Source organism: Prunus persica, chromosome G6 (genome assembly GCF_000346465.2).
Source record: "Prunus persica cultivar Lovell chromosome G6, Prunus_persica_NCBIv2, whole genome shotgun sequence".
NCBI classification, from domain to species: Eukaryota; Viridiplantae; Streptophyta; class Magnoliopsida; order Rosales; family Rosaceae; genus Prunus; species Prunus persica.
Window position 1 is genome coordinate 6115255 of NC_034014.1, and position 24745 is coordinate 6139999.

Sequence of the window (24745 nt, forward strand, 5' to 3'; positions counted from 1 at the left end):
TTGTATTCAAGATTGAAGGTAAGGGACATCGAGACTTGAAAACATAAGAAAAGCTACAAGAGGGGTTAGGGTCGCTTTGGGAGTGGTTGAGGAGGGGGTGTAATATTGGACCGAAATGCCACTCAATGTAAACATGATTTAGAGTAATTGACAGATATTGGAGACTGTCATTGAATTGCTTGGAATTCAAAACTACAAGGACACAATTGATTAAATTGAAACTACAAGGACTTAAGTGGTAAACTACATGAACAAAAAAAATGACCTTTTGACATTTCCTATTGAGAGGAGTGATAATATGCTAAACTCATACACACAACACAGGTGCTAGAACTCGAACCCAAGACCTTGTTTGGGGAGAAATTACTTCAAACCACTATACTAGTGGATCTTTTGCTTATCAACTATTTTTGTTTTTTTTAGTACAAGCTATTGGGGGAGGGGTTTCCATAAGTATTCATTGGGTGTCTGAGGGTTTTGAACCTCTGCCCACATGAATGGAAGTGGAAGAGCTCAACCTACTAAATAATTTTTAAATTCATTATGTGTTATTAAATACACGATGAATTGGAATACATCCGTCTGATGTGACTCTCACATGCGATTTTTTGATGGGCACCATGAGTAGGGGTGGGCACGGTCCGGTCCAATCTGGTTTTCACCTTGCAACGGAATCGAAATCGGTATTATTTAACCGGTGTGGTTCAGTTTGGTTTTGGTGAAATTTTTTTATGAAACTGATCGATTCGGTTTAAACTGGTTCCGGTGTGTTTTTTTATTTTTCCAGTTACGGACCAGATATTTTTTTATTTATTTTTACAAATTCCAACTAAAAATTTATTTTTTGAGCTTAAAAGTTCACAAATGATCCAATTTCATGCAAAGAGAGTTAATTGGGCCTAAAAAAGAAAGGTGCTTGAAACTGGACTTGGGGAAATATTAGTTATGGGATTAGAAATTAAGCATTAGACTTAAATGATTAAAAAAAGAAAAAGAAAATGCAATTGGTTTGATTTGATCTGATTTTGTAAGGTGTGAAATCGGCATTGAAATCAGTTTGAATTGATTCATTGCCAGTTTATTGACTTTTTAATCAATACAATTTTTTTTCGATTTTTTCTATCCGATATAGCTTGGTGTTCTAGTTTTTCGGCCTCGATGCCCACCCTTAACCACGGGGTATCATCAACAATTTTTTGAGACACCCTATGATCAGTGCAATTTGGCAAGAAAAAAAAGGGGGGGAAAAAAAAAAGAAACAAAACTATATATTGTTCACGCATATGCCGACTGTGCAGCCCTTTACCCAGCCAGCCTAAAACCCCAACCCAAAACCTTTCTGAGCTGTCGTCCCCCCCTTCTCTCTCTCTCTCTACCCGTCAACACTGAGTGCTCTCTCTCTTTCTCGAATCAACTGCACATGTTCCTGCGCCTTCTCCATTGAAGCTACACAGTCGGCGCCATCTCCATTTGGTATTTGTTCTTTATTATATCTTTAAATTTGTAGCATAGTAATTTCGAAATGCAAAAGAGACATCCTTTTATAATATTTCAATAGTTGTTATCAAGTTAGCCCGGAATTTTGAGTATTTCAATCTAGTTTTGTGGGTACAAATATATCTCCAATTAACCAATTTTTATCTCCCTTTTTTTTCTTATCTCGAAGTAGTCTTTTTGTGGTGTTGATCAATGAGGACGATGAATAGAGGCCAAGCCAAGACCCTAATCTTCACCAAACAGCCCTTCATCGAAGACGAAGGGCATCGTAAAATGTAAGACCTTTTTTCTTTCTTTCTTGAATTTCAATTGGTTCAGTTTGATACTAGTAAAACCATGTCATTTTTGATTACTCAATGCATGGTATCGTTGTGCCTGTAGAGAAAAATGGCAATTCAGCGCCATGTCCGACACGGAGATTGTCAATATGGCTGAAACTCAAATTTATAAATGCAATTATTATGATCCCAATCAAAAGCCTATCGAAGGCGGCTTATTGGACCCCCGCTTGGTACACTCTCACCCTTGAATTGTTATAGCAAATGCTTTTGGTTATTGTTGAAGCCTTTTTTGGTTGTTTTAATTGGATATTGTTGCAAGTTTAGATTTAGTGAATGAGTTATGCCAGAACCGTCACTACAATTGACTCACACACTGGATACCATTTTCCGCATTCCAATTTTCTTTGTATTAATTTCACGTGCATTCACATTTCACATGGACAATTCAAGTTTGAAATGATTAAATACAGAAGAAGGAATTACTATGTAGCTTTCAAACTATGGAGTATGCTTTACTTGGCTGTCCTTGTTTGTTTCAGGGCCCTGCAAATAAGAGTAGTGGTGAGTGTGCGACATGTGGTGCGGTAATGAAGGACTGTCCAGGGCACTTTGGATTCTTGGTGCTTGCCCTCCCTGTTTTGAATGTTGGATATTTAAGTACTGTTGTGGACATTTTGAAGTGCATTTGCAAGGTACAAGAATTGTGTTCCTTCCATTTGTGATTTTTTTCTAGTAACTTTTTATTGTTGAATTTTATTCACGAGGGGTTTCCATGATAAATTTCCGCTATTATTATTATTTTTGTAGTTATGTTCTGGCATACTTTTGGAGGAGGGAATGCGCAACGACTTTTTGAAGAAGATGAGAAGTCCCAAGATGGAGCCTTTGAGGAAAACCGAGTTGATGAAAAAGATAGTGAAGAAGTGTAATAACTTGACAACCAATTATAGACCAGTGAAGTGCTCCAAATGTGGATTTATAAATGGTTTGGTTTCTATATTTTTTCTTTATACTTTCATCAAATTTCTTTTTTCGGTGGCTGGAGCTTCTGTCATCTTTCAAAAAGCGTAGTGATTGCCTTGATATGTAATGTATGACAGGTTCAGTGAAGAAGGCCGTGGGTGTGCTGGGCATTATTCATGATCGTTCAAAACTTAATGGTGTTATGGATGACTTTCGAACAACACTTTCTCACACGAAAGAGTCCAAGGCATCCTTTAATGTGGCAACTCATATGCTAAACCCTGCTAGAATTTATTCTCTGTTTAAAAGGATGGTTGATGAGGTACTTGTATATGAGAGTCTTAAGAACCCTTTAATTCTATAGAAGTTGATTATTTTGGTAACTTTAATTTTATAGTTGGTAAGCAAAAAAAAGGAAAAAAGAAAGAATATGGTGGATGCTAGCCATTTTCTTGCATCTCTGTTCCTCTTGAAGCAGATTTATATATTCTATTGTTATTGCAGGACTGTGAGTTGCTTAATCTTTCGAATAGACCACAGAACCTCATCATCAAAAACATTGCTGTGCCACCTATAGCTATTCGGCCTTCTGTTATTGTGGATAGATCACTGAGGTTGTCTCAACATGCCATTTATTCACTTGCAGATTTTTTCTCCCTTTTTCTCTCATATGTTTTACTTAGGTGTCATCATATCCTTCTGCGGTATTCCAGTGGTTTTAAGGTGGCACAGTTGCAAATGATGCTGATTGGGTTTCAATTTTTCCTATTGCAGCAATGAAAATGACATTACAGAGAGGTTAAAGAGAATTATTCAATCCAATGCTATTCTTAGACGGGATTTATTAGAAGCAAAATCTGCACCCAAATGTTTGGTATGATAGAGGACACTTGTCTGACCTGGAGTACTGCAAGGCTTGTTGTATTGTGCCTTCAATGATGTCTTTGTTCATAGTTTATTGTTAGTATAGTCTCCTTATTTACTTCACATTTGTACATGAAATTCTGCATGTTTGACTTGATATACACTCCTTCCCAGGCATGAGTCCAAAATACTCGTTTCGTATCTGATGTTATGTGCTGGTGTGGTCAAGTAAATACTTGATTTACTGTATTTGACGTATGATGTGATTTCTGTTTGTGTGAGATATATGCTGATAAATATTTTAGTTTTGCTGAGAAATGATTCACATTCATGATTTTATGCATTATTTTTTTGTTAGTTTACCAGATTACATTCTTCTGTTGTCTCTATTGTTTAAAACTCAAACAAGAACTCCTTTAGTTTTCTAGCCATATCACATTGGTCCAACATTCTGTCAATTTTGTCGACAGAACATGCTTAAGTCACTCTTTTTTTTTGGGTCAAACATATGCACAAGTCACGCAGGAAAGTACAATTGGGGCCAAAAGGAGTGGTTTGCTGAAGTTGTTTGGGTAGAGGTGGGTGTGTCCTAGAACAGCTATGTATTGTTGCTATTGGAAAATTGTTTTGGTGCAGGGGCATCCGAGAAGGTGTATACTCTTTGATGATGTGCTTGGCTTCATCATGGGTTGTTTGGTTGGAATGGAACAAGTGAATCTTTGAAGGCGAGAAGAGTTTGAACTCAGTTTGGGATAGATTATATATTTAGGTTCTATGTGGACTTCTTGTGCATAGATTTTAAGACATTCCCCTTAGCGAAGTTCTTCTGGATTGGGGAGGTGTGCTCTACTGTGAGTTGTCCAGGAAGCTTTTTTCTTTGTTTTGAACTGAGAGATGCTTGTTCTTGTATTTTAGTTTATGTGTCTAGTTTTGGTTGGCTGACGGTAGTATTCTTATAAAAAGAAAAATAATCACATTCATTTATTGATATTTTTCCTACGTTAACTTCTTTATGTTTCTGTAGCGGTTCACTAGAACTTTGCGTGCGCTTTTTATGGTTTAGAATATCTGAGTTAATTATGAGGCCTCCTTTTGCACGTGGCTGTATTATCTTTCTTGTATGTGTATCTGAATATCTTTTTACATCTTGTTCTGCTGGTGAAGTTAAATGGTATAGTAGGTGTCACTTGTGGTTCCATATTGTGATTGTATAATGCTTAATGCTGAGAATTGTGGTCCAGGCTAGTTGGGATATACTTCAAGTTGAGGTTGCACAGTATATAAATAGTGACATTCGTGGTGTTCCCTTTTCCATGCAAACTGCCAAGCCATTGAGTGGTTTTGTACAGCGCCTCAAAGGGAAGGGGGGGCGCTTTCGTGGGAATTTATCAGGGAAGCGTGTTGAATATACTGGCAGAACTGTTATATCACCTGACCCTAATTTGAAAATCACTGAGGTTAGATGTTGTGCTAAAACCTGAGCCAAGCGTTCATGCTAGTTTAATTTATGTGCCTGTTGTTAGGTTTGTTTCCTCTGAAATTTTTATTGGATTTAGGTTGGAGTCCCTATCAAAATGGCTCAAATCTTAACTTATCCAGAACGTGTTTCCCATCATAATATTGAGAAGTTGAGGCAGTGCGTCAGTAATGGACCTGATAAGTACCCTGGTGCCAGAATGCTCAGAAATCCTGATGGCACTGAATGGTAGGGAATTAACTTTTTTTTTTCTGTTCTTTTCTTATATGGAAATGCTTGCTTTGATGGTGATTTGAATTTACTGTTTTGTGCTGAAGGTCCTTAAAGGTTAACAGAAAGAACGCTGCTGACGGACTCAAATATGGTGACATAGTTGAACGTCATCTAGAAGATGGGGACATTGTTCTTTTCAACAGACAACCAAGCTTGCATCGGATGTCTATCATGTGCCATAGGGTGATTACATATTTCGAATGAATTTTGTATATGTTTTTCACATGAATTTTATTGATATTTGGTCACACTTTATCAATTTGTGAATGCAGGCTAAGGTTATGCCTTGGAGAACATTGAGGTTTAATGAATCTGTTTGCAACCCTTACAATGCTGATTTTGATGGTGATGAAATGAATATGCATGTCCCACAAACAGAGGAGGCTCGGACAGAGGCTGTTATGTTGATGGGGGTAAATTAGATTGAATCTTCACTTCATTGAGATATATGCCAATTGGTTTCCATAAAACTACAGTTTTTCCCTACATTAAAACTTAAAATTTTTGCATTGGGATTATTTGAGCATTGTTGTGAGAGATTTACAAGAAAAGTTACCAGAGGAGTGAGCTGACCATGACCTATCAACACGATTCGGATGCAAGGAGACTTTTAAGACATGAGGGCAATTCCGGATGCAAAATTTTAAGACTTTTAATGACAAAAAGGACTAAGGATGCAAAATTTTAAGCCTAACATTCAATTGGACCCTTTCTGGACCATACCTTTCCATTGGACCCCTTATGGAACACAGAATGAGAATAATATTTTTGAAGTTGGAACCAACCAACTGATGACTAAAGTGCCCTATGACATTATCATGACCTCTAGGAACAGGATCTTATAAGGAGGGATTCAATATTACAGGAATATACAAATTGCAATTATTTTCATCACATGTTGATTGATCTCAGAAACGCCTCCTCATGTCCCACCCTAACCCAACCTACACACACAAGTCAATATAGTATTCAAATGGTTAGCTCTTTCAATCCTGAATCTCCTGAGCCATTGTTGTTTTATCTGGAATTAGGTTTACAGTGATTTATGTACCCTTTTCCCTCCCAAGCTGTCTTTCTGTCAGCTTTGGTTTTTCTGTAATTTTATTTTATACCACTTGACTACAGGGGTAGTGACCCTTTAATGCTTTTTTAGTTAAACGTTCTACTTATCTGCAGAGTAAGTGCATATGGGGCAGCTAAACAGCTCCTAAATTTTATAAAGAATGTACCTCAGCTAAGCTAGGACGTTTCTGAAACATCATTAGTTCCATCTTAGTTGTCTAGTTTGTCCCTTTTTAGACTTTGATCGACTATTTATCATCATGGACCCTTTCATTTATTTATTATCTTTCATGTGGGAAAATGAAATGAAATACTGCTTCATTTGACTGATCTGGGTTTGATGGGGGTGCTATTTATCATGTACAAGTTTTTTAAAAGGAGAAATTTTAGAAAAGTGGACAAGTAATCCACCAATAATAGAAAGAAACAAGAAAACAAATACAGAGATCTACCACTATGAGAAAAGAAAAAAAAAAAAAACCCAATCCTAACAAAGACACTGCAGCCTTCCAATCACACAAAATGGTTGAAAGGGATGTATTCCTAAAAAAAGGAGAAACAGAAACCAAGAGCGCTGCCCAGTACTTTGCCTTCTCCCACACCTCCTCCGCTTCTGTCTCCCCCCCTCCCCCCCCCCCCCCCCCGGGCATCTTCAGTTGCTTATGCTTCTGATGACTGTTAACTGCATTTTGTTTTCATGTAACATTTCAGTGTATTTTTCAGGTGCAAAACAATCTATGCACTCCGAAAAATGGAGAGGTTTTGGTTGCTTCCACTCAAGATTTTCTAACATCCTCTTTCCTTATAACAAGGAAGGACACATTTTATGACCGTGCATCCTTTTCACTCATGTGTTCATATATGGGGGATGGAACGGATCCTGTTGACTTGCCAACACCTGCTGTAATTAAGGTGAGTTGCTAAAGCCATCGTTTATTTCTATTGTGACACAATTGTACATATACACTTTGGAATTTTGGTCAATGTCTTTATCATTTCTTTTATATATATGTTCTTTTCCTAACTGAAACACAGTTGTCGTTTTGCAGCCAATAGAGCTATGGACGGGGAAGCAATTATTTAGCGTTCTAGTACGCCCAAATTCAAATGTGAGAGTCTATCTAAATTTTACTGTTAATGAGAAATCATACAGCAAGACTGAAGATGGAGGACCTGAAGCAATGTGTCCAAATGATGGGTTTGTTTATTTTCGTAACAGTGAGCTCATAGCTGGCCAACTTGGGAAGGGTACCTTAGGTCAGTCTTTTGACAATATATGTTTTTTTAGTAGTTCTACATTTTTTAAAATTGAAGCACAAGTAATAAGATGTATCATTTTTAGTACATTTCTCAAATTAAATATTTGAGGGCCTATTTTATTGTCCTAGATAGGTTCATGGTGCTGGTGCCAGGGCATATGAAATATCAGCCTGGTAAAGTAGCATATGTATGGTGCTATATTGGACCTGAATTGGTTCAACAAAGTTGGTTGAGATTTTAAAATGATACAAAGTAGTAGATGTGACTTGTGATGACATAAGAACTTCTGTGAGCAGGCAGAATAGGAATTTACTATATGAACATGGCCATTATTCTGTTGTTGGAAGTTGTCAGGGGCATTTGCAGAAGGTTTTGAAGGGCTCTATCCTCTATATGATGAAATCTGGTCTACGTGGTATTTCACTTAGAAAGAAAAACAGGTATGATCAGGACAAATTTGTGTTGCTCCAAAGAGTAGGAGTGGTTCCATTCTCTGGATTCAAGAGAAGATAATTGGAAAATTGGATAGAGCAATGTATTGACTGGGTGATGGAAGGTGACCTACTTTCAACTTTTGAGGCGTACTAACCTGTACCTGAAGTTGGCCTGGTTTATATTTAAGTGTGGTTTCTCTGCTTATTTATTGGTTATCCTGACTAGTGATTCCTGAGCCCGTATGTCCTCAAAGTATGATGGTTAGTGTTTGTAGTGGTAGCTTTGGAGCAGGTGAGTAGCCAGATTGGGTCATGTATATTTAAGAATTTTAATTCATTCTAGGGTATTTTGACTGATGGCTTCTAGGAAAGGGCTATATATGTGTTGCTTTTACTCATTTAAGATGTGAGGAGAGTGTAGAAGATGTGGGCTGCTGTAACTAAAGGCAGTGCAGAGTGTATTTACTTGGAAGATTCTCGTCCCTCTGTTGGAAGCTGTCAGGAGCATTTCCAGAAGGTTCTGAAGGGCTCTCTCCTCTATGTCACTCATAGCTTCTACTAAAAAACCTTATAACCATACTAACGTTTTCAGTTGAAAATTTCCCAAGTACTTTAGACCTGTGTTACAAATCTCCATTGTGTTGGATACTAATGTTTGTTAGCTAGTTAAAGTTGATTGATTGGAAGCTTAAATTTTTTCTGAGCTGTGGGTTGTTTTTTGGAGTGTTTCTTTGTCAGCTTTGGATATTTGAGCAAGTGATATTGATATTCACAGTTTTGCATTTGTATCACTTTAGGAAATGGCAATAAGGATGGACTTTACTCTGTACTTCTCAGAGACTATAAAGCTCATGCGGCTGCTTCTTGCATGAATCGCCTAGCTAAGTTAAGGTATTATCAAGCACAGTTTTTCTTGAATGCAAGCTTCTTTTAGTCCATCTTGGTTGTGTTCATCGTAATTCACATTCGAATTTAATTTTTTTTCTTCAGATTTCTAATTTGGTTTTTGTTGCAGTTTATTTTCAAGCACTAAAAGAAGTAGGGCAAAAAGTGACTCAACATGTTGAATACGAACTCTTTATATATATAAAGTATGGCTAAAAGTGACTCAACATGTTCAATACAACTTCTTTATATAAACACAGAAATTCTCCTAAGTGGACATCTGGACGTTATTATCGTGCTGACGCCATGTATTTTCTACTACCCCTCCCTGTTTTCCTCCCTATTTACAATGGCATCCGTACGATAATAACGGTCATCCAGATGAGATAATAACTGTATATATATATATATATATTTACTTTTTTACTCAAATTGGAATTTGCAACCGGTGGAATGGAATTGATAAATTCTACTTAGGCTTATGAAATTTTGTATAGAACATCAAAACGAAAAGTGACTCAATTTCTACCATTATTATGATATTCCTTATTCCAATTGGATACCCTAAATATTTTGCCTGTATCTTCTGACCAAAAAGAACAAAGAAAACCTAGTCCGACATGCATTTTTGAGTGCTCTAAGAACATTGTGTTGAGAGTTAGAATCCTTAGAATGTTTCTATTTACAATATATTCTGTAGTTTTAATGGCTGTCAATCACTCATTTCTATTTGCATGATGCTGTATAGTCTTCATGTCTTCCTATTTTATTAAGTCCAGTGGAGTGGACTATTCTATGTCTTAGCTTACAATTTGTTTTGTAGCTTTGATGGTTATCCTAACTCAGTTTCATACTGAATTAGGCTGCATTTATTCTTGTCTTCATTTGAAAATGTCCAGCCTTAGTACCTTACATTGGTAAATTGGAAATTGTCTTATTGTAATAGCTGGGCGTTTCAATTATTAATCACTTGTCTGTTATGATGCCTATATATTTTAAATATGTTTTGTGAGCATTTATATGGTAAATACAACATTAGTATGTGATTAATATTGTTAGTATTTGCTTGGATTGCAGTGCTCGGTGGATTGGTAATCACGGATTCTCAATTGGGATTAGCGATGTACAACCAAGTGACAATTTGTACAATGAAAAGGAAAAGATAATTAAGGAAGGTTATAACAAATGTGCTGGTAAGATAAAGTTGTATAATGAAGGACAGCTACCACTTGAACCAGGTTGTGATGCGGCACAATCACTTGAGTCTGGGATAACTAAAATATTAAACAATATTAGAGATCAAACTGGAAAGGTGAGTTTTATATATTATTTTTTGCTTATTATGCACTGAACTTCTGTTTTGAATTTCTTTTTTAGTGTATTTTTTTAAGTGTCAATCTCAAATCTTAGTAATTACTTCTTCGTCTTCATTTGCAATCTTAATGTTTGCTTGTGTGCTTTCAAGAAAGCTATTCATGGTAGCAGCTCAGTTTGTTTAGCAATTATTTCTATTTTATTGTCATCATATTTTCAGAGATGATGGTTTCGAAATAGCCTTTGACCTTTATTTTTCACAGTTGTGCATGCAAACACTACATTGGAGAAACAGTCCTTTGATCATGTCCCAGTGTGGTTCTAAAGGATCTCCTATCAATATTAGCCAGATGATTGCCTGTGTTGGTCAACAATCGGTTGGTGGTCGTCGTGCACCTAATGGATTCATAGATCGAAGCCTTCCTCACTTCCCTAGAAAAGCAAAAACCCCTGCAGTAAGTTCCGTACACTTTTTAACCAGTAATTCTATGTGTAGTGACATGTACTGTCAGTATGAAACCTACACAAAATATACAGCATCTTGTCTTCGAGCATTGCATTCCCCTCCCCCACAACCCACTTCTTGTTTTCACATTGTTTGGAACTAGGCACAAACAATTGATAATGATTTGAGATAATTTGGAGTCTGGATGGAGCACAATAGAAGAACCTTTAAGGATTATAAGGGCGCGGGGTAGATGAACTTTGGGACAGAGTGAAGGTTCTGGGCAGCTTTATGGGCATCTATTTTGGCCAATTTTAAAGATTATGCCCATTCTTTTATAATGTTGGATTTTTTAGCAGCTCTGAAGCAAGATTAGAATTTTTCGTTTATCATGTTCTATTTTACATCTTTTTGAGTTGTACCTTCTTGTATTTACTTCTTCCTTCCTAGATTGTCGATTCCTTGTCCACTCTTTGTAATTAGCTTTCCTACTTTAATAAAATTATGTCTCTTTTCAAAATAAAGAAAAAATCTTTATTTATTTTTAGGAGAATTACTTTCTAAAAGTATTTTGTGCAATTTTCATACTTAATGCGTCTTAAAACATTTTGTCCACTCTATGTGTTTCTTAGTCTGTGGAAAAAAAACAAAAAAACTTCTCACTGGTAATACAAGATGTATCTTAGGACTAGCTAAAAAGTTGGATCATATCTGACTGCATCACCCTAACTACTAACATTCATGAGCATTCAGTGGTGGACCCAGAATTTAACTTTTGCAAGGGCGAACTTAAATGCTAAATTGACTAGACCAAAAATTCTAAAACAGCATAACCGAAACATGAAAATCAATAATGAAGCAACATTTAAGAACTAGAGAGAAGGATATATAAAATTGCATGGGTTATGTATGAAACTGATATTCTCTGAGGGGGCAGCCTATGCTGGTCCTAAAGTTTAAGTTTAACTAGAGTTCCTTCTGGCTCTAAAACATGTTCTTTAGTAAGTAAAAACATGTCTATAAAAAATTGAATTATAAAATTCATTGTCACTTAGGTAATGCATTATGAGAGATGAATTATGAAACATCTTTCAACATTGTGGTGGAGAACCTTTTTTTGTTATTCTTCATCCTTGTTTGTGTTTATAGCTCTAATATATATCTTGTTTATAGGAAACCATTGATCTATATTCTTGTGATTAAGGGTCATTCTGTTATTATTTATGCAGGCTAAAGGCTTTGTTGCTAGTTCCTTTTACAGTGGCTTGACAGCTACAGAGTTCTTTTTCCATACTATGGGCGGTCGAGAGGGGCTTGTCGATACAGCTGTATGTTAAATAGTTCTTACATTATGAAGCTTCTAAATCACATTATTAATCTGGGCATTTTTTCTATACTGCTTGATTTGGATCTGAATTTTGCAACTCTTCTCGTTGCATGACTTGTCAAACTTGCATATGGCATGCTACTGGAGCATTGATACAGCTAAAATATATTGGATGATAAAGACAATTCTAGATGGATAAGTTATACAAGTGAGGCTACTGCCTGATAAACATGTACATCTGCCCACTTAGACTTAGAGTAGTAGCTATTTTATGACATTGTTACTGGCCAAGCTCATTACTCTGGTAGTCGTTCTCGTTTGTGTGTTGCATGAGTTGATATAAATTGGTAGTCCTGTATCCCAAAAACAGTCTAACTGTTTCTTTTTTAATATTTAGTTTTTAAGGAAGCATAAGTGTTATTACTAGTACCAGACAAGGTTATAAGAAAATACAACATAGAGGACAAGAAGTCCACTTCAGTCAAAAACAAGCAGAATATTTTTTTGAAACAATCGATAGTCTAAATTACTCTAAATTAATCTAATCTATGGGGAGGGGGATTCGAACTTCGGTGCAAGGGGGCGGGCTCACTGCCCTGGCCAATTGGCTAAACTTCTGCAAACAAGCAGAATCTTAAACTACATCAAAAACATCAGACCCAAACATTTAACCTACAGCAAGCTACCAATAACAAAATATCTGAAAAAGATATATCCCTAAACTCTATAGAAACTGATGCCCAGAGCAAACCACAACCTGACATTGTCTCGTTAGTCCTCAACCCGTCTTCCTCCTACTATAATCCTTGAATATTCTTCTGTTTCTCTCCATCTAAATCACCCGAAATGTAACTGAAACCATGCATCCCTGGATGACCTTGGCATTCTTCATACTAGCTGATACTTTATGCTTCTCACAAAGAAATGAAATACAACTCATTGGAATTACTCAATACACCTTTCAGCCATAGCCAAAAACTCGCTGCAAATTCAAATGTAAAAAAGGTGGTCGACAGTTTCCTCCCTCTATTTACACATTATACACCAATGCAAAAACCCAGTTGAATCTAGCCTCCATCTTCTTGCATCTGTCCTGGTGAGTTATAAAAGAACACTATCTACTAGTACCAGCATCAAGATGATTTTCCTAGCTCAACAAATTCCTTCTAAACCCAAAATTACATCTTACAGGATAATTAGAAGATTCAACGAAATTGGATTATGTAATCTAGGAAACATAAAACCATGGAGACCCTGTGCGCCATAGAGACTCATTTTCTGTCTGAATCCTCCACTGCCACTTGCCCAATAAAAGCCTTGTTTTTGGTCTCTGAATGACCTATTCCCAAGCCTGCCTTATCTTTGTTTTGAGACACTAAATCCCACCTGACTAAGTGGTCTTTCTTGTCCTCCCCAAATCCAATGGAAATTTCCTCACAAAACCAGCTACCTCACTAGGTATCTTAAATAAAGAAATGCAATAAGTTGGCAAGCTTCCAAGCACAGCTTGAGTTAAAGTAAATCTCCTCCCTTTTGAGAGAAAAACCTTCTTCCAACTTTGAAACCTCTTTTTCATCTTCTTTATTACTGGATTCCAAAACCTTGCAGCTCTAGGATTCCCTCCTAAAGCAAGGCCTGAATATTTTAGAGGCCAAGACAGCCATGAATTTGCCAACCATTCATAACACAGCATCATAGCCTTGTTTTTTGTTCATATGTTCAAATTGCGGTGATCCTTGTTTAAGGTTAAGCACATGTAAGGCTTAATTTTTAAGTTTTATGGGAATGAGGTGGAGTGTTAGTATTATTGAGCTTCCGTTGTTGGGCCTATTTACAAATGGCTTAAGCTTGATGGTATTTCACAGCTGTATTTATTTATTTTTTTGAATAGAAACATTGTATTGATAATCAAGAGGAAAAATCCTCGATCAAACAAGAAGACCAAAAAAAGAGTCTGACCTACTAAGAATGAAAAACAAACTGTATAAAAAACACAAAAAACACAAAAAAACTTCAGTAAAATCATCTTAAGACTGCCATCATGTCTCTCATGATGGTAGAGTAGTGATAATCCTTGAACTGCCCCGAAACCGAAGCCCAAAGGGATGCCCAAAATTTAATTCTGTCCCATAATTCCTCAACCCTAACTCCTATATGACCCTGAAAAATTCTTTGATTTCGTTCCATCCAGATATTCCAGAAAATAGCATGAACTAGACAATCACGAAGGATTCCAGCTCTCTTCCCCTTCCCTGAAATCCTCAGATTGATACTAAGGAGCTCAAAACACCCTTTAGGAATCACCCACTCCACTCCGAGAGCACCCAACATCCTCCACCATAATCTTAGGGAATACGAACAATGAATGAACAAGTGATCAATGTTTTCTGCATTCTCTTTGCAAAGAACACACCAAGAGGGGGATAAGCACATCTTTGGTTGCCTCCTTTGAATGCAATCACAAGTATTAATCCTACCATTTGCTGCCAGCCATACGAAAAATTGAATTTTCGGCGGAGTCTTTGCCTTCCAGATTGAGCTGAAAGGGGGAAAGACATCCCTAGTGGTAGAGAGAAGAAAAGACCTGAAAGACTTGCAGGAAAAAGAACCCTGCTCCTTGACCTCCCAAGATCTCCGATCCGGTCTAGAACCGTATAATCTCACGTTCCCCAATATATCCAAAAGTATTACCACTTCTGCTATTTCGGCCTCGGACAAATTCCTTCTGAAATCAAAATCCCAATTGAGAGGCATCACATGATTGTTAGCAAAACAGGCTATACTTTGATTTTTTCTCCTAGACAAGGAAGAGAGTCTAGGAAACAGATCTTTAAGAATCCCTTCTTTCAGCCAAAAATCCTCCCAAAATCTAATTTTCTCCCCATTTCCAACAGAAAATCTGCAGCATTGAAGAAACGAGTTATACCCTTTCGAAATTTCTCGCCAAGGATTCCTACAAGACACCTTATCAATCTGTTTAGTATCCCACCCATTTGAGTCAATTCCGTACTTGCTCTTAATGATCCTATGCCATAGCGAATTGGGTTCAAGTGGAAATCTCCACAACCATTTAGCTCTGAGGGCTTCATTTCTTTCTCTTAAAGAGCCAATTCCAAGACCACCTTCCTCTTTCGATTTAGTCACCCTTTCCCACCTGACCAAGTGACAATTCTTGCCATCTTCTAGACCTTCCCATAAAAAGTTACGCATAAGTTGTTCTACTTTGGCGGCCACTCCTATAGGCATCTTAAACAGTGACATATAGTAAGAAGGAATGCTGCTCAAAACCGCTTGGATTAGCGTTAACCTTCCACCTTTGGATAAGCAAGCCCTCTTCCATTTTTGAAGTCTTTTCTCCACCTTATCCATTACTGGATTCCAGAAATTAAGAGCTCTTGGGTTTCCCCCGAGAGGCAGACCCAAGTAAACCATAGGCCAGCAACCAACCTCGCATCCCCAACTGCCCGCCATGTTATTCAGAGCATCAGTACTAAAATTGATCCCCAGAATGCAACTTTTAGCCTTATTAATCTTCATTCCAGACACCTCACAAAACAACTTCAACAGTTGCAACAGATTTAACCAATACTCTTCCTTGCCATCCAAAAGGAAAATGGTATCATCTGCAAATTGGAGGTGAGAAACTTCCACTTGATCATGACCAGAAACAATTCCATGAACTAGGTTAACATCTTGAGCCCTTTCTATTATTCTGCTTAAAACGTCGCTAACCAAAGTAAATAGGAAAGGGGATAACGGGTCCCCTTGTCTCAATCCCCTAGAGGCTCTGAACTTTCCTCTTGGTTTTCCATTAATCATAATGGAAAAGTTGACAGATTCCAAGCAGCCAATAATCCAGCCTCTCCATTTGGCACCAAAGCCTTTCCTTGCCAGCACATCATCTACGAAATTCCATTCCACATGGTCGTAAGCTTTCTCGAAATCAATTTTGAAAACCAGCCCTTTTCTTTTCTGTTTTCTGACTTCCTCAACAACTTCATTTGCAACTAACACAGCATCTAGAATCTGTCGCTTTTGGACAAAGGCTCCCTGAGATTGGGAGATAGTATTTCCAAGAACCTCCCTCAATCTTGAAGCCAAGACCTTGGATATCACTTTATAAAGGCTCGTAACAAGACTAATCGGTCTGTAATCAGTAACCTTCACAGAATTCGCCTTTTTAGGAATGAGACAAATGAAAGTTTCATTTGTAACCCCATTAACGATTCCACTTTGAAAAAAATCTTGCATAACCTTCATGAGATCTCCCTTGACAACCTCCCAGCAAGATTGGAAAAAACTCAAGGAGAAACCATCTGGTCCCGGGGATTTGTCCTTGCCACACTCGAAAACTGCTTTCTGAACTTCCTCCAAATCAAAAGGACGTTCAAGCCAATCCGCCTCCACTTGGCTAATGGGACACCAATTTAGCCCTTCAACTCCCCAGCCTACATTTTTATTGCTGCTATATAACCCTTTAAAGAATCTAATCACCTCCCTTTCAATCTTAGCGTCTACTTCTATAACTCCCAAATCCTCCACTTCTAATTTTTCTATGTAATTTCTTTTCCTAGCTCCGCTTGCCACTCTGTGAAAGAACTTGGTATTCCCATCTCCTTCTCTTGCCCATTTTACCTTTCCTCTTTGGCGCCATTTGACTTCCTCCTTCTGGGCCAAATCTCCAATCTTTAGAAGAAGATTATCTCTCTCAGACCCCAAAAGGTGATCCAAACCTTCAGTTCCTTCACGTTGATCCAAAACCAGCAATCTAGCTTCTGCCTCCCGTAAATCACGCTCAACATCCCCGAATACCTCCTTGCTCCATACTTTCAATTTCGATTTTAGCATTTTTAACCTCGTCATGAATTTGTATCCCTCCCATCCCAGAATCTGGTCCTCACCCCACCACAGCTTGGTCTAGAATGGATTCTGGGAAGTTGATCTAGCATCGAGTTCTTCATAGCATTTTCTGCTCATTTCCATAAATTATCATAGCTCGTAGGATCCTTGAGCTAGAAGTTGTGGTCTGTGATTCAGAGTTTGGGTTTTGTGCTAAATATTGTGAATTATTCACATTTTTTGTTTCTATTATGTTTATATATTCATTCAATGTGACGCTACTCTTATTTCATATGTGTAATCAATGTAAACTAGATATATGAAATATTGTCACTGATATTGTCTGATGGTGTAAAGTAAGATATATATCAAAACTTCAGGCCTTGCTGGAGCTGTCATCTCTTGGCTTTATGTGGGTCATTATGGCACAATGGTGCTTGAGAATTACATTTGAATGCATTGGTTTTTGTGGGGTTCGATTCTATCAGCCAAAGAGAGTGTTGTTTGGCCTTCATTTTTTATTTATATGGTTCTCTTATGACCATTGCAGGTGAAAACAGCTGATACTGGGTACATGTCTCGTAGATTGTCGAAAATTTTAGAGGACCTATCTATCCAGTACGATAACACAGTACGGAATGCAAGTGGCTGCATAGTTCAATTTTGTTATGGGGATGACGGTATGGATCCTGCAATGATGGAAGGAGAAGGGGGAGCTCCTTTAGATTTTCGTCGATTGTTTTTGAAAGCTAAGGCATGAAACCCTTTATTTTATGATTCGGAATTAATTGTAATTTTTTCATTGTTGAGTTGATAATGTTCATTTACAGGCCACGTGTCCTGCTGGAGAAAATGAAAGCTTGTCCCTTGAAGAAGTGTCTGAGATCGTGAAAGACCGGCTTTCAAAACAAGATATGACTCCTGATCGTGGTTGCTCTGCAGGTTTCAAAAGTTCTTTAGAGGAATTCCTGGATAAATATGCAAAAGAATTAAGAAAAACACATGATACTTTTGTGTTGGATCAAAGTCCGGCTTGGAAGGAAAAGTCTGCTAGTCTGGAGAAGATTGTCCAAAATATTTCTGGTGTTACTTGTAAACAGCTCGAGGTACTTGTTTTCTTATGTTCTAAAATTGGTCACCTTTTTCTTTCTTTCTTTTGTTTATACTCTCTCTCTCTCTCTCTCTCTCTCTCTCTCTCTCTCTCTCTCTCTCTCTACATATTTGTATGTCTATATATACGTAGCTATACATATATGCATGAAACTCCGCCGTTCACTTGTGCCAAAAATACATTGGTCTAGGGTGTTTGAATGTTCAATGTGTTTTTTGCGAGTGCATTGCTGACATTCACACTTGATTTTTTCCACACACAGACACACACACACATATATATATGTATGTATGTAATGTGCATGGCATGGTTAATATATATATATACACACACACATATATATATATATGAATGGGCATGCCACGTAATGTGATCTATAATATAACGGTTAATTTTTTATGGAAAATTTTCTGTGCTTTACATGGAGCATAGATTAGGTAGATAGGAGAGAATGGTGTGGGTCGGAGCATTTTGTGGTGGGGATTTCTTTGAGGTGAAGGCTTTCTATGCAGTTGTATTGGGGAAGCATCATGGTTCTTTCTCTTGACAAGAAGTCTGGAATCCAAAATTGGGTTTCTTTATTTGGACTCGGTTCCTGATAAATTTTTTACCACTATTAATGTGATACATAGAGGATAGTTTTGAATTATTATATGGTGTACGTGGGCCAGACAGGTGGTGTCAGATTTCCATTGCAGTAGAGGTATGGGTTTCATTGTTTGGGATCTACTGGGTGTTCGTAGGACAGTGAAGGACATGCTTCATGCTTGTATGATGGCAGAGGAGATCATAGTTTGGAAAATTGTTCCATCATGCAGGTTTCGGTATTTTTGGCTATAAACGAATAGAAGATGGGCTGCAGTTTCTGAGATGACTTTTTGGGTGGACAGATAGAAGCCCTTCACCTTTGTGTCTTCAGAGTTTAGATTTTGTTCTTTTTGTGTTTGACCTAATGCTTTACTGCTGCTGTTTTCTAATTAAATCTTTACACGGTATTTGACAAAAATAAAAATAAAAATTGTTCCAATCCCAATTTTTGGAATGTTTGAATGCTAAGTGCCAGCCTTTCAGGTGAGAGGATAGCTACAACTTATAGAAATCAGTCTATGTCTGATGTGGTTTATTGAAGGAGGAGAGTTGTTTTGCAATTTGAGTTTCCATCCAATAAGCTTAGGCTTTTTCTTATAAGATTGAGTAATTGATGTTGCACTTAGCTGTTTCCTTTTTCTAACTGGTCTCCAGCAAATCAAGCTCTTGTCTGGTCTTGATTTAGCACTGGTGGTGAAAAGTTACCTCAATCAGATCTATTAACTCTCTTCTATTTTGGCTCTAGTGAGCAGTGTTAATTGTCAATTTGTATGTTTCTGCTCACTGTGTTATGCAATCTGTGTTGGTAGTTTGATTTCTGTAATGGCATAAACCCTCCTTTGTTGGGGCTATCATTTGTACTCAAATCTTGAATTTTCCTCTGTTTAATCAATGACATTGAATGATTTTCACACCCAAAAAAAAACTGTATTATGTAACGTTTGAGTGTTGTCTTGGTGTCCATTGTATACCTTTGTGTGCTAGAGTTTGCCCTTTATATTTTCTAGAGTTTGTTGCCTCTATTAAATTTCCTTAACATCCAAATTGTAGGTTTTTCTCAATACTTGCATTTCTCGTTATCATTCAAAAAAAGTCGAAGCTGGAACAGCGATTGGAGTAATTGGAGCTCAAAGTATTGGTGAACCTGGGACACAGATGACACTGAAAACTTTTCACTTTGCTGGGGTTGCAAGCATGAGTATCCTTTGTTCATTTGCTTATCTATTTTGAGGGAAGATAAATATGTATCAACTTCATGTCCTTTTGGATATTTACTGGCTGTGTTTCAATTTGATCCTTAACAATATGTTAGACGTTACACTTGGAGTCCCTCGTATCAAGGAAATAATAAACGGAGCAAAAAAGATCAGTACACCCATTGTCACTGCAATACTTGAGCATAATAATAATGCGAAATTTGCACGGGTGGTGGCAGGTCGGATTGAGAAAACAATTCTTGGGCAGGTATGTATGTAACTAATTTGTTAGAGATGCTGTGAATTTAACTTATATTTTTGTTTGCATCATGTATTAATGTGCTTCAAGTTTTCAACTGAAAGTGAAAAGTCAACAATGCAAATTGGCGTTTCTCTTTCTATACGTCTTTGGATTGCTAGGTTAATGGTTTTTTTAACTGTGAGTTGGATTGTTCAGCAACTACTTTGTTAGAAAGTCAAACAAGTGGTTTGATATGTTTCGGGATGTTTTAAGGTAAAGATTGATGTTCTGGTTGTAGTTTATGTTATTTCAGGTATAATGGTTTGTTGGACTCATATGGATCTAAAACTATTGAACAACTAATTTGATATTTCTCAAATTTATTGTTTCTGTTGACTTGCATAGTGCTGTCTCCTCTCCAACTCCATGTATGATCTTACTTACAAATTTGGATATTATTATGAAGGTCTCTAAGAGTATAAAAATTGTAATGACTTCAAGATCAGCATCCATAGTCATCACTCTTGATATGGTCATGATTCAAGATGCACACTTGTCTATAGATGCTAATGTCGTAAAAGAATCAATTTTACGAACTCCGAGAATCAAACTCAAGCAAGAGGTCAGAATACATGTTAGTTTTCTAATTTTTTTTATGTTCTTTACTTCTTAATATCTCATGGTCACATCTACCATGCAGCATGTTAAGGTTTTGGATATCAGAAAATTGGAAATTCTTCCTCAGGAGGCTGATAGAAGTAGACTCCATTTTAACCTCTACTATTTAAAGAGTATGCTCCCAAAAGTTATAGTAAGGGTGAGGCTTTTTTCCTGGATATTGCTTTTTGTGGATGACACTGCCTTTTTTTTTTTTTCCTTGTTTCAGTTTGCCATGCTTAGAATGTTTGGTGCAGATGTGATTCATTACATTCTTTCAATAACAGGGTATAAGCACTGTTCAACGTGTTGTCATTGATGCAAAAGACGTTAAAAAGAATAAAAAGGATCTTGAAGTTACATGTGCTGATGGTGATAAAAGAGAAGAGAAGGAGTACAAGTTGTTTGCAGAAGGGTGAGTTTGTTCTGAAATTTATTTTGCTAGTTTTAGTAGCTTTTGAACCGGCTTCATGTTACACCTCTTTAAAGTATTGTGTTGGTATATGTTTGTTCCCCATGTTTTATTTTAGGTCTCATGCAAATTGGTGATTCATATATCTTTCTATTGGTGTCATTCAGCATACTTCTTGTTGCACATTTAGTTAGTTGTCTTTTCCAAATTGGGTGGTTTATTCATGTTGCCATGTCAATTTTCAGCTCCTGAACTTAGTAAACAAATTTATTTATCACAAAATCACTTCCAGAAAGAACACTACCCAGGTTGGTTTGGCCTGTGCTTCAGTAACTTCGCCTTTTAATAATGATCAACATTCCCAGTAAGAAAGCTCCAAACAGGAATCTCTCTATGTACTTGTCTTCCACTTCTGTTCTGGAAAAGAAGGAAGATCAAACAACCAATGAACCATAGGAGCCAAACGTGAGACCCTAGTCATGTGTTTCCCCCATGAAAGAAAGTTTCTAGTTTTCATTAGTGAAGCTGCCTTACCGAGAAAAGATTGTTTTTTTTTAAAGGAAACAAATTTTATTGCAATAAACAATAAAATACAGAAATGCCAAGGTGGCCATAAAGAAACAGATACAAAGAAAGAGCAACTAGACTGAACAAACCCTAAGCTACTAGCAAAAGAACCCCAGTAGCACACACACAACTTATAGCTAGGAAATGGCTGCTTTCCAATCCAGCCAAATAACCCTAAAGGACATATCTCTAAAGACTGAAGAAGTCGAGGTCCATAGTGAAGAGCATAGTCTAACTTTCTCCCATAATTCCTCTGTTTCACGACCTGCTTGGTCCTAAAAAATTAATCTGTTTCGTTCTAACCAAACCACCAAAAGAACAGCCAATACAGTACAGGCCCATAAAACATTGGCTTTCTTCCCGTTCCCGGGGATTCTGTACTTCTTGGACAAGAAAGACTGGCAGTCCTTGGGCATGACCCAACTGATTCCGAACTCCCTAAACAATCGAAACCATAGGTTCAAAGTCACTGGGCACTGTAAGAAAATATGGTCAGTCGATTCTAAGCAGTTCTTGCAAAGAATGCACTACTGAGGGCTAAGACAGGAAAAGGGTCTTCTTCTTTGAAGCATGTCACACGTATTAGCCTTCCCATGAGCCATAATCTAAGCAAAAACTTTCACTTTAGGAGGGGCCTTAGATTTCCAGATCAAATCATGTTGCTGGAATATATCGTCAGCTTCATTGAGGAGCAAAAGTCTGTAATAAGATTTGACAGAAAAACACCCCGTTGCTTAGCAAAGAAAAGATTATCATTATCCTGAATGAAGGCAAACATAATAGATGAGAAATTACAAAAATGACGTGGAAGGGGGAAACGAGAGGGTTGTACATATGCTAACATTATTGCCGCCTTATCTTTAATCCTTTGAATTTCTTTTTCCCTTTCCTGTCTTGCTTCATATGTTGCGACGATGCAAGTCATCTTATTAAAAGTATTAGTATATTTCCTCTGATGAGAGGTGCCCTCAAAGAACAGGGTAGTTCCATCTCTGGCATGACAGAAAGCAAGAAAACTAAGTGGATTATGTGCTATGCAATATAACGACGGGCGTGAGCAGTTTTGAATTAATGTGCTTCTATTATTTTTGATCATATTCATACTTTAAGTGCTAGCTGTTTTTTACTTGACAAAAAAAGTGAGATTCTAAAAGCCAGCTGTTGTTTCTTTAATCTTAATATCTTTTGTGCCAACTTTTTAGCACGGGTCTTCTGGCAGTAATGGGCACTGAAGGAGTTGATGGTTGTAAAACCACAAGTAATAATGTTATGGAAGTGCAGCAGACACTTGGAATTGAAGCTGCGAGAGTTTGTATCATTGAGGAGATAAAGCATACTATGAAATCGCATGGAATGAACATAGATGATCGCCATATGATTTTTTTAGCGGATGTGATGACGTATCGGGTGAGTAGTTTCCGTTGATACTGAATCTTTTGACTGGAAAACTTAAAAAAAAAAAAAAAAATTGGAATACACTCTAATATATTAGACATATGCAAATGTGGTGAGGATGTATATTCATGTGTTAATTCTTTTGCATGACAGGGTGAAGTTCTTGGAATCACAAGATTCGGTGTTCAGAAGATGGACAAAAGTGTTTTGATGATGGCTTCATTTGAGCGGACAGATGATATTCTATTTAATGCATGCGTAAATGGGAGAGTTGACAAGGTTGAAGGAGTAAGTGAAAGCATAATCATGGGTATACCAATGCAGATAGGCACTGGAATATTTAAAGTTAGACAAAGGTGAGAATGTTATATTTATACATGAGTTTTAAAGTCTGGATCTTTATATTTTCTTATGTTGCACATGTATGCCCCCTGATTTTTCAGTAATTTAGATTTGGAAGTGATAGAGAAGTGTGGAATATAATATGTCCTCGTGATATGAATATTTGGGAGGTAATGCTGCATTAACCTTCCAGAACTTAATAACTTATCAAAATATATTTCACCTTATTTTTTGGTCAACGCTGGTTACAACTTCTGCATATCTCCTGGAGAAGTTAATTCTGTACTTGTCCAGTCTCCTGGTTTTACCATATCAAATGTGCAGTCGGCATGCTGTCAAGCTGACTATGTGTTAAAATTAAATGGATCAACTCCATCCTGTCTTAGAATATCTATTAATGAATCATCTGCTTTTAGTTTTCTTTAGACCATCCGTCCTACAGGTGGTATATGTGATAGCAGGTTGTCTGTTTCCTTCTACTTCTATATATAACAAGAGACATTCGTGGATATTCGAGAATGGCATAAAATATCTGCCTTCAGTATTACTCTCAATGCCCTATTAATATTTTCTTTTTGTTGGTTTTGATGCACTAACTGCCTGTTGATGCTGGCTTTCTTAAGTGAACCTCCTTGTCTTCCATGAGCAGAGTTTCTTCTGATTTGAGGCAGCCCACATATTTGGGACCAAATTCAGACGTGGAACTGCATTATGGGCCACACCCAAGTCTAACTTGAGCGGAAGAAAAAATAGTTGTAAATCATCTCATTTCACCAAAGCAAATGCATATGTTGCCTTCATGTTTCTATATGAGAATTGACTGAAGCATTGTGATGGTCCTGGAAGACTAGTGCAGAATGTCAATGAAGATGGGGGGCGTGGTAGCAATCCAATCTTCGGCTTGATTACCGGATCATGCACATGCTCTGCTAATTGAACTGAGAATGTTGAATGAAGATGGGGGACATGGTACATGTCAGATTTCTAGTCATTTGATGTAAACTTGTCAGATTCATTGCGGCTTTAACTTGCCTACAAGATTTGTGCAAAGACAAGTAGTTTTCCCAATTTAACATTATACTCGGTACTGTATACTTTGTATATACTTTTGATAGTTTCGAGCGTACTTTTGATAGTTTCGAGCGTCAAAATTGGCGTCATGTAACTTTGATAGAGTAAATGTTGAGAAACCTAAAAAATGTTTCGCAAGTCGTCTCGTCATGGTGCTCTCGATTGCTACTAACATACATAACAGCAGCATGTAAGCACTTTGGACTAAATCTCCCGTCCCAATGGTCTTTAGCAAAACCAAAAT

General features: G+C 37.2%; 1 protein-coding gene across 3 annotated transcripts; it reads left to right on the plus strand.

The window, feature by feature from the left end:
- LOC18773977 (DNA-directed RNA polymerase III subunit 1) lies at window positions 1093-24639 on the plus strand. Of its 3 annotated transcripts, none has more exons than XM_020565355.1 (28): window positions 1096-1473; window positions 1667-1772; window positions 1879-2008; window positions 2318-2470; window positions 2586-2763; window positions 2879-3063; window positions 3246-3355; window positions 3516-3615; window positions 4847-5062; window positions 5162-5310; window positions 5400-5538; window positions 5628-5768; window positions 7141-7329; window positions 7467-7674; window positions 8909-9002; window positions 10074-10308; window positions 10574-10765; window positions 11985-12083; window positions 17472-17675; window positions 17752-18027; window positions 19671-19818; window positions 19933-20084; window positions 20524-20679; window positions 20758-20874; window positions 21002-21129; window positions 22896-23100; window positions 23242-23444; window positions 24080-24639. In XM_020565355.1, exons 2-28 carry the CDS (start codon window positions 1690-1692, stop codon window positions 24165-24167), a joined length of 4278 nt encoding a protein of 1425 aa, XP_020420944.1. In that variant the 5' UTR covers window positions 1096-1473; window positions 1667-1689; the 3' UTR covers window positions 24168-24639. The 3 variants fall into 3 exon arrangements, with proteins under 3 accessions (XP_007208145.2, XP_020420944.1, XP_020420943.1); XM_020565354.1 differs by having other exon boundaries at window positions 1670-1772; XM_007208083.2 differs by lacking the exons at window positions 23242-23444; window positions 24080-24639 and having other exon boundaries at window positions 1093-1473; window positions 1670-1772; window positions 22913-23008.

Excerpts from the sequence above, each read along its gene's own strand:
- LOC18773977 (XM_020565355.1), top strand. The coding sequence starts at position 1,690 with ATGAGGACGATGAATAGAGGCCAAGCCAAGACCCTAATCTTCACCAAA. Across the intron at positions 10,309-10,573 it reads TTAGAGATCAAACTGGAAAG|TTGTGCATGCAAACACTACA; the intron begins GTGAGTTTTATA and ends TATTTTTCACAG. Across the intron at positions 10,766-11,984 it reads GAAAAGCAAAAACCCCTGCA|GCTAAAGGCTTTGTTGCTAG; the intron begins GTAAGTTCCGTA and ends TTATTTATGCAG.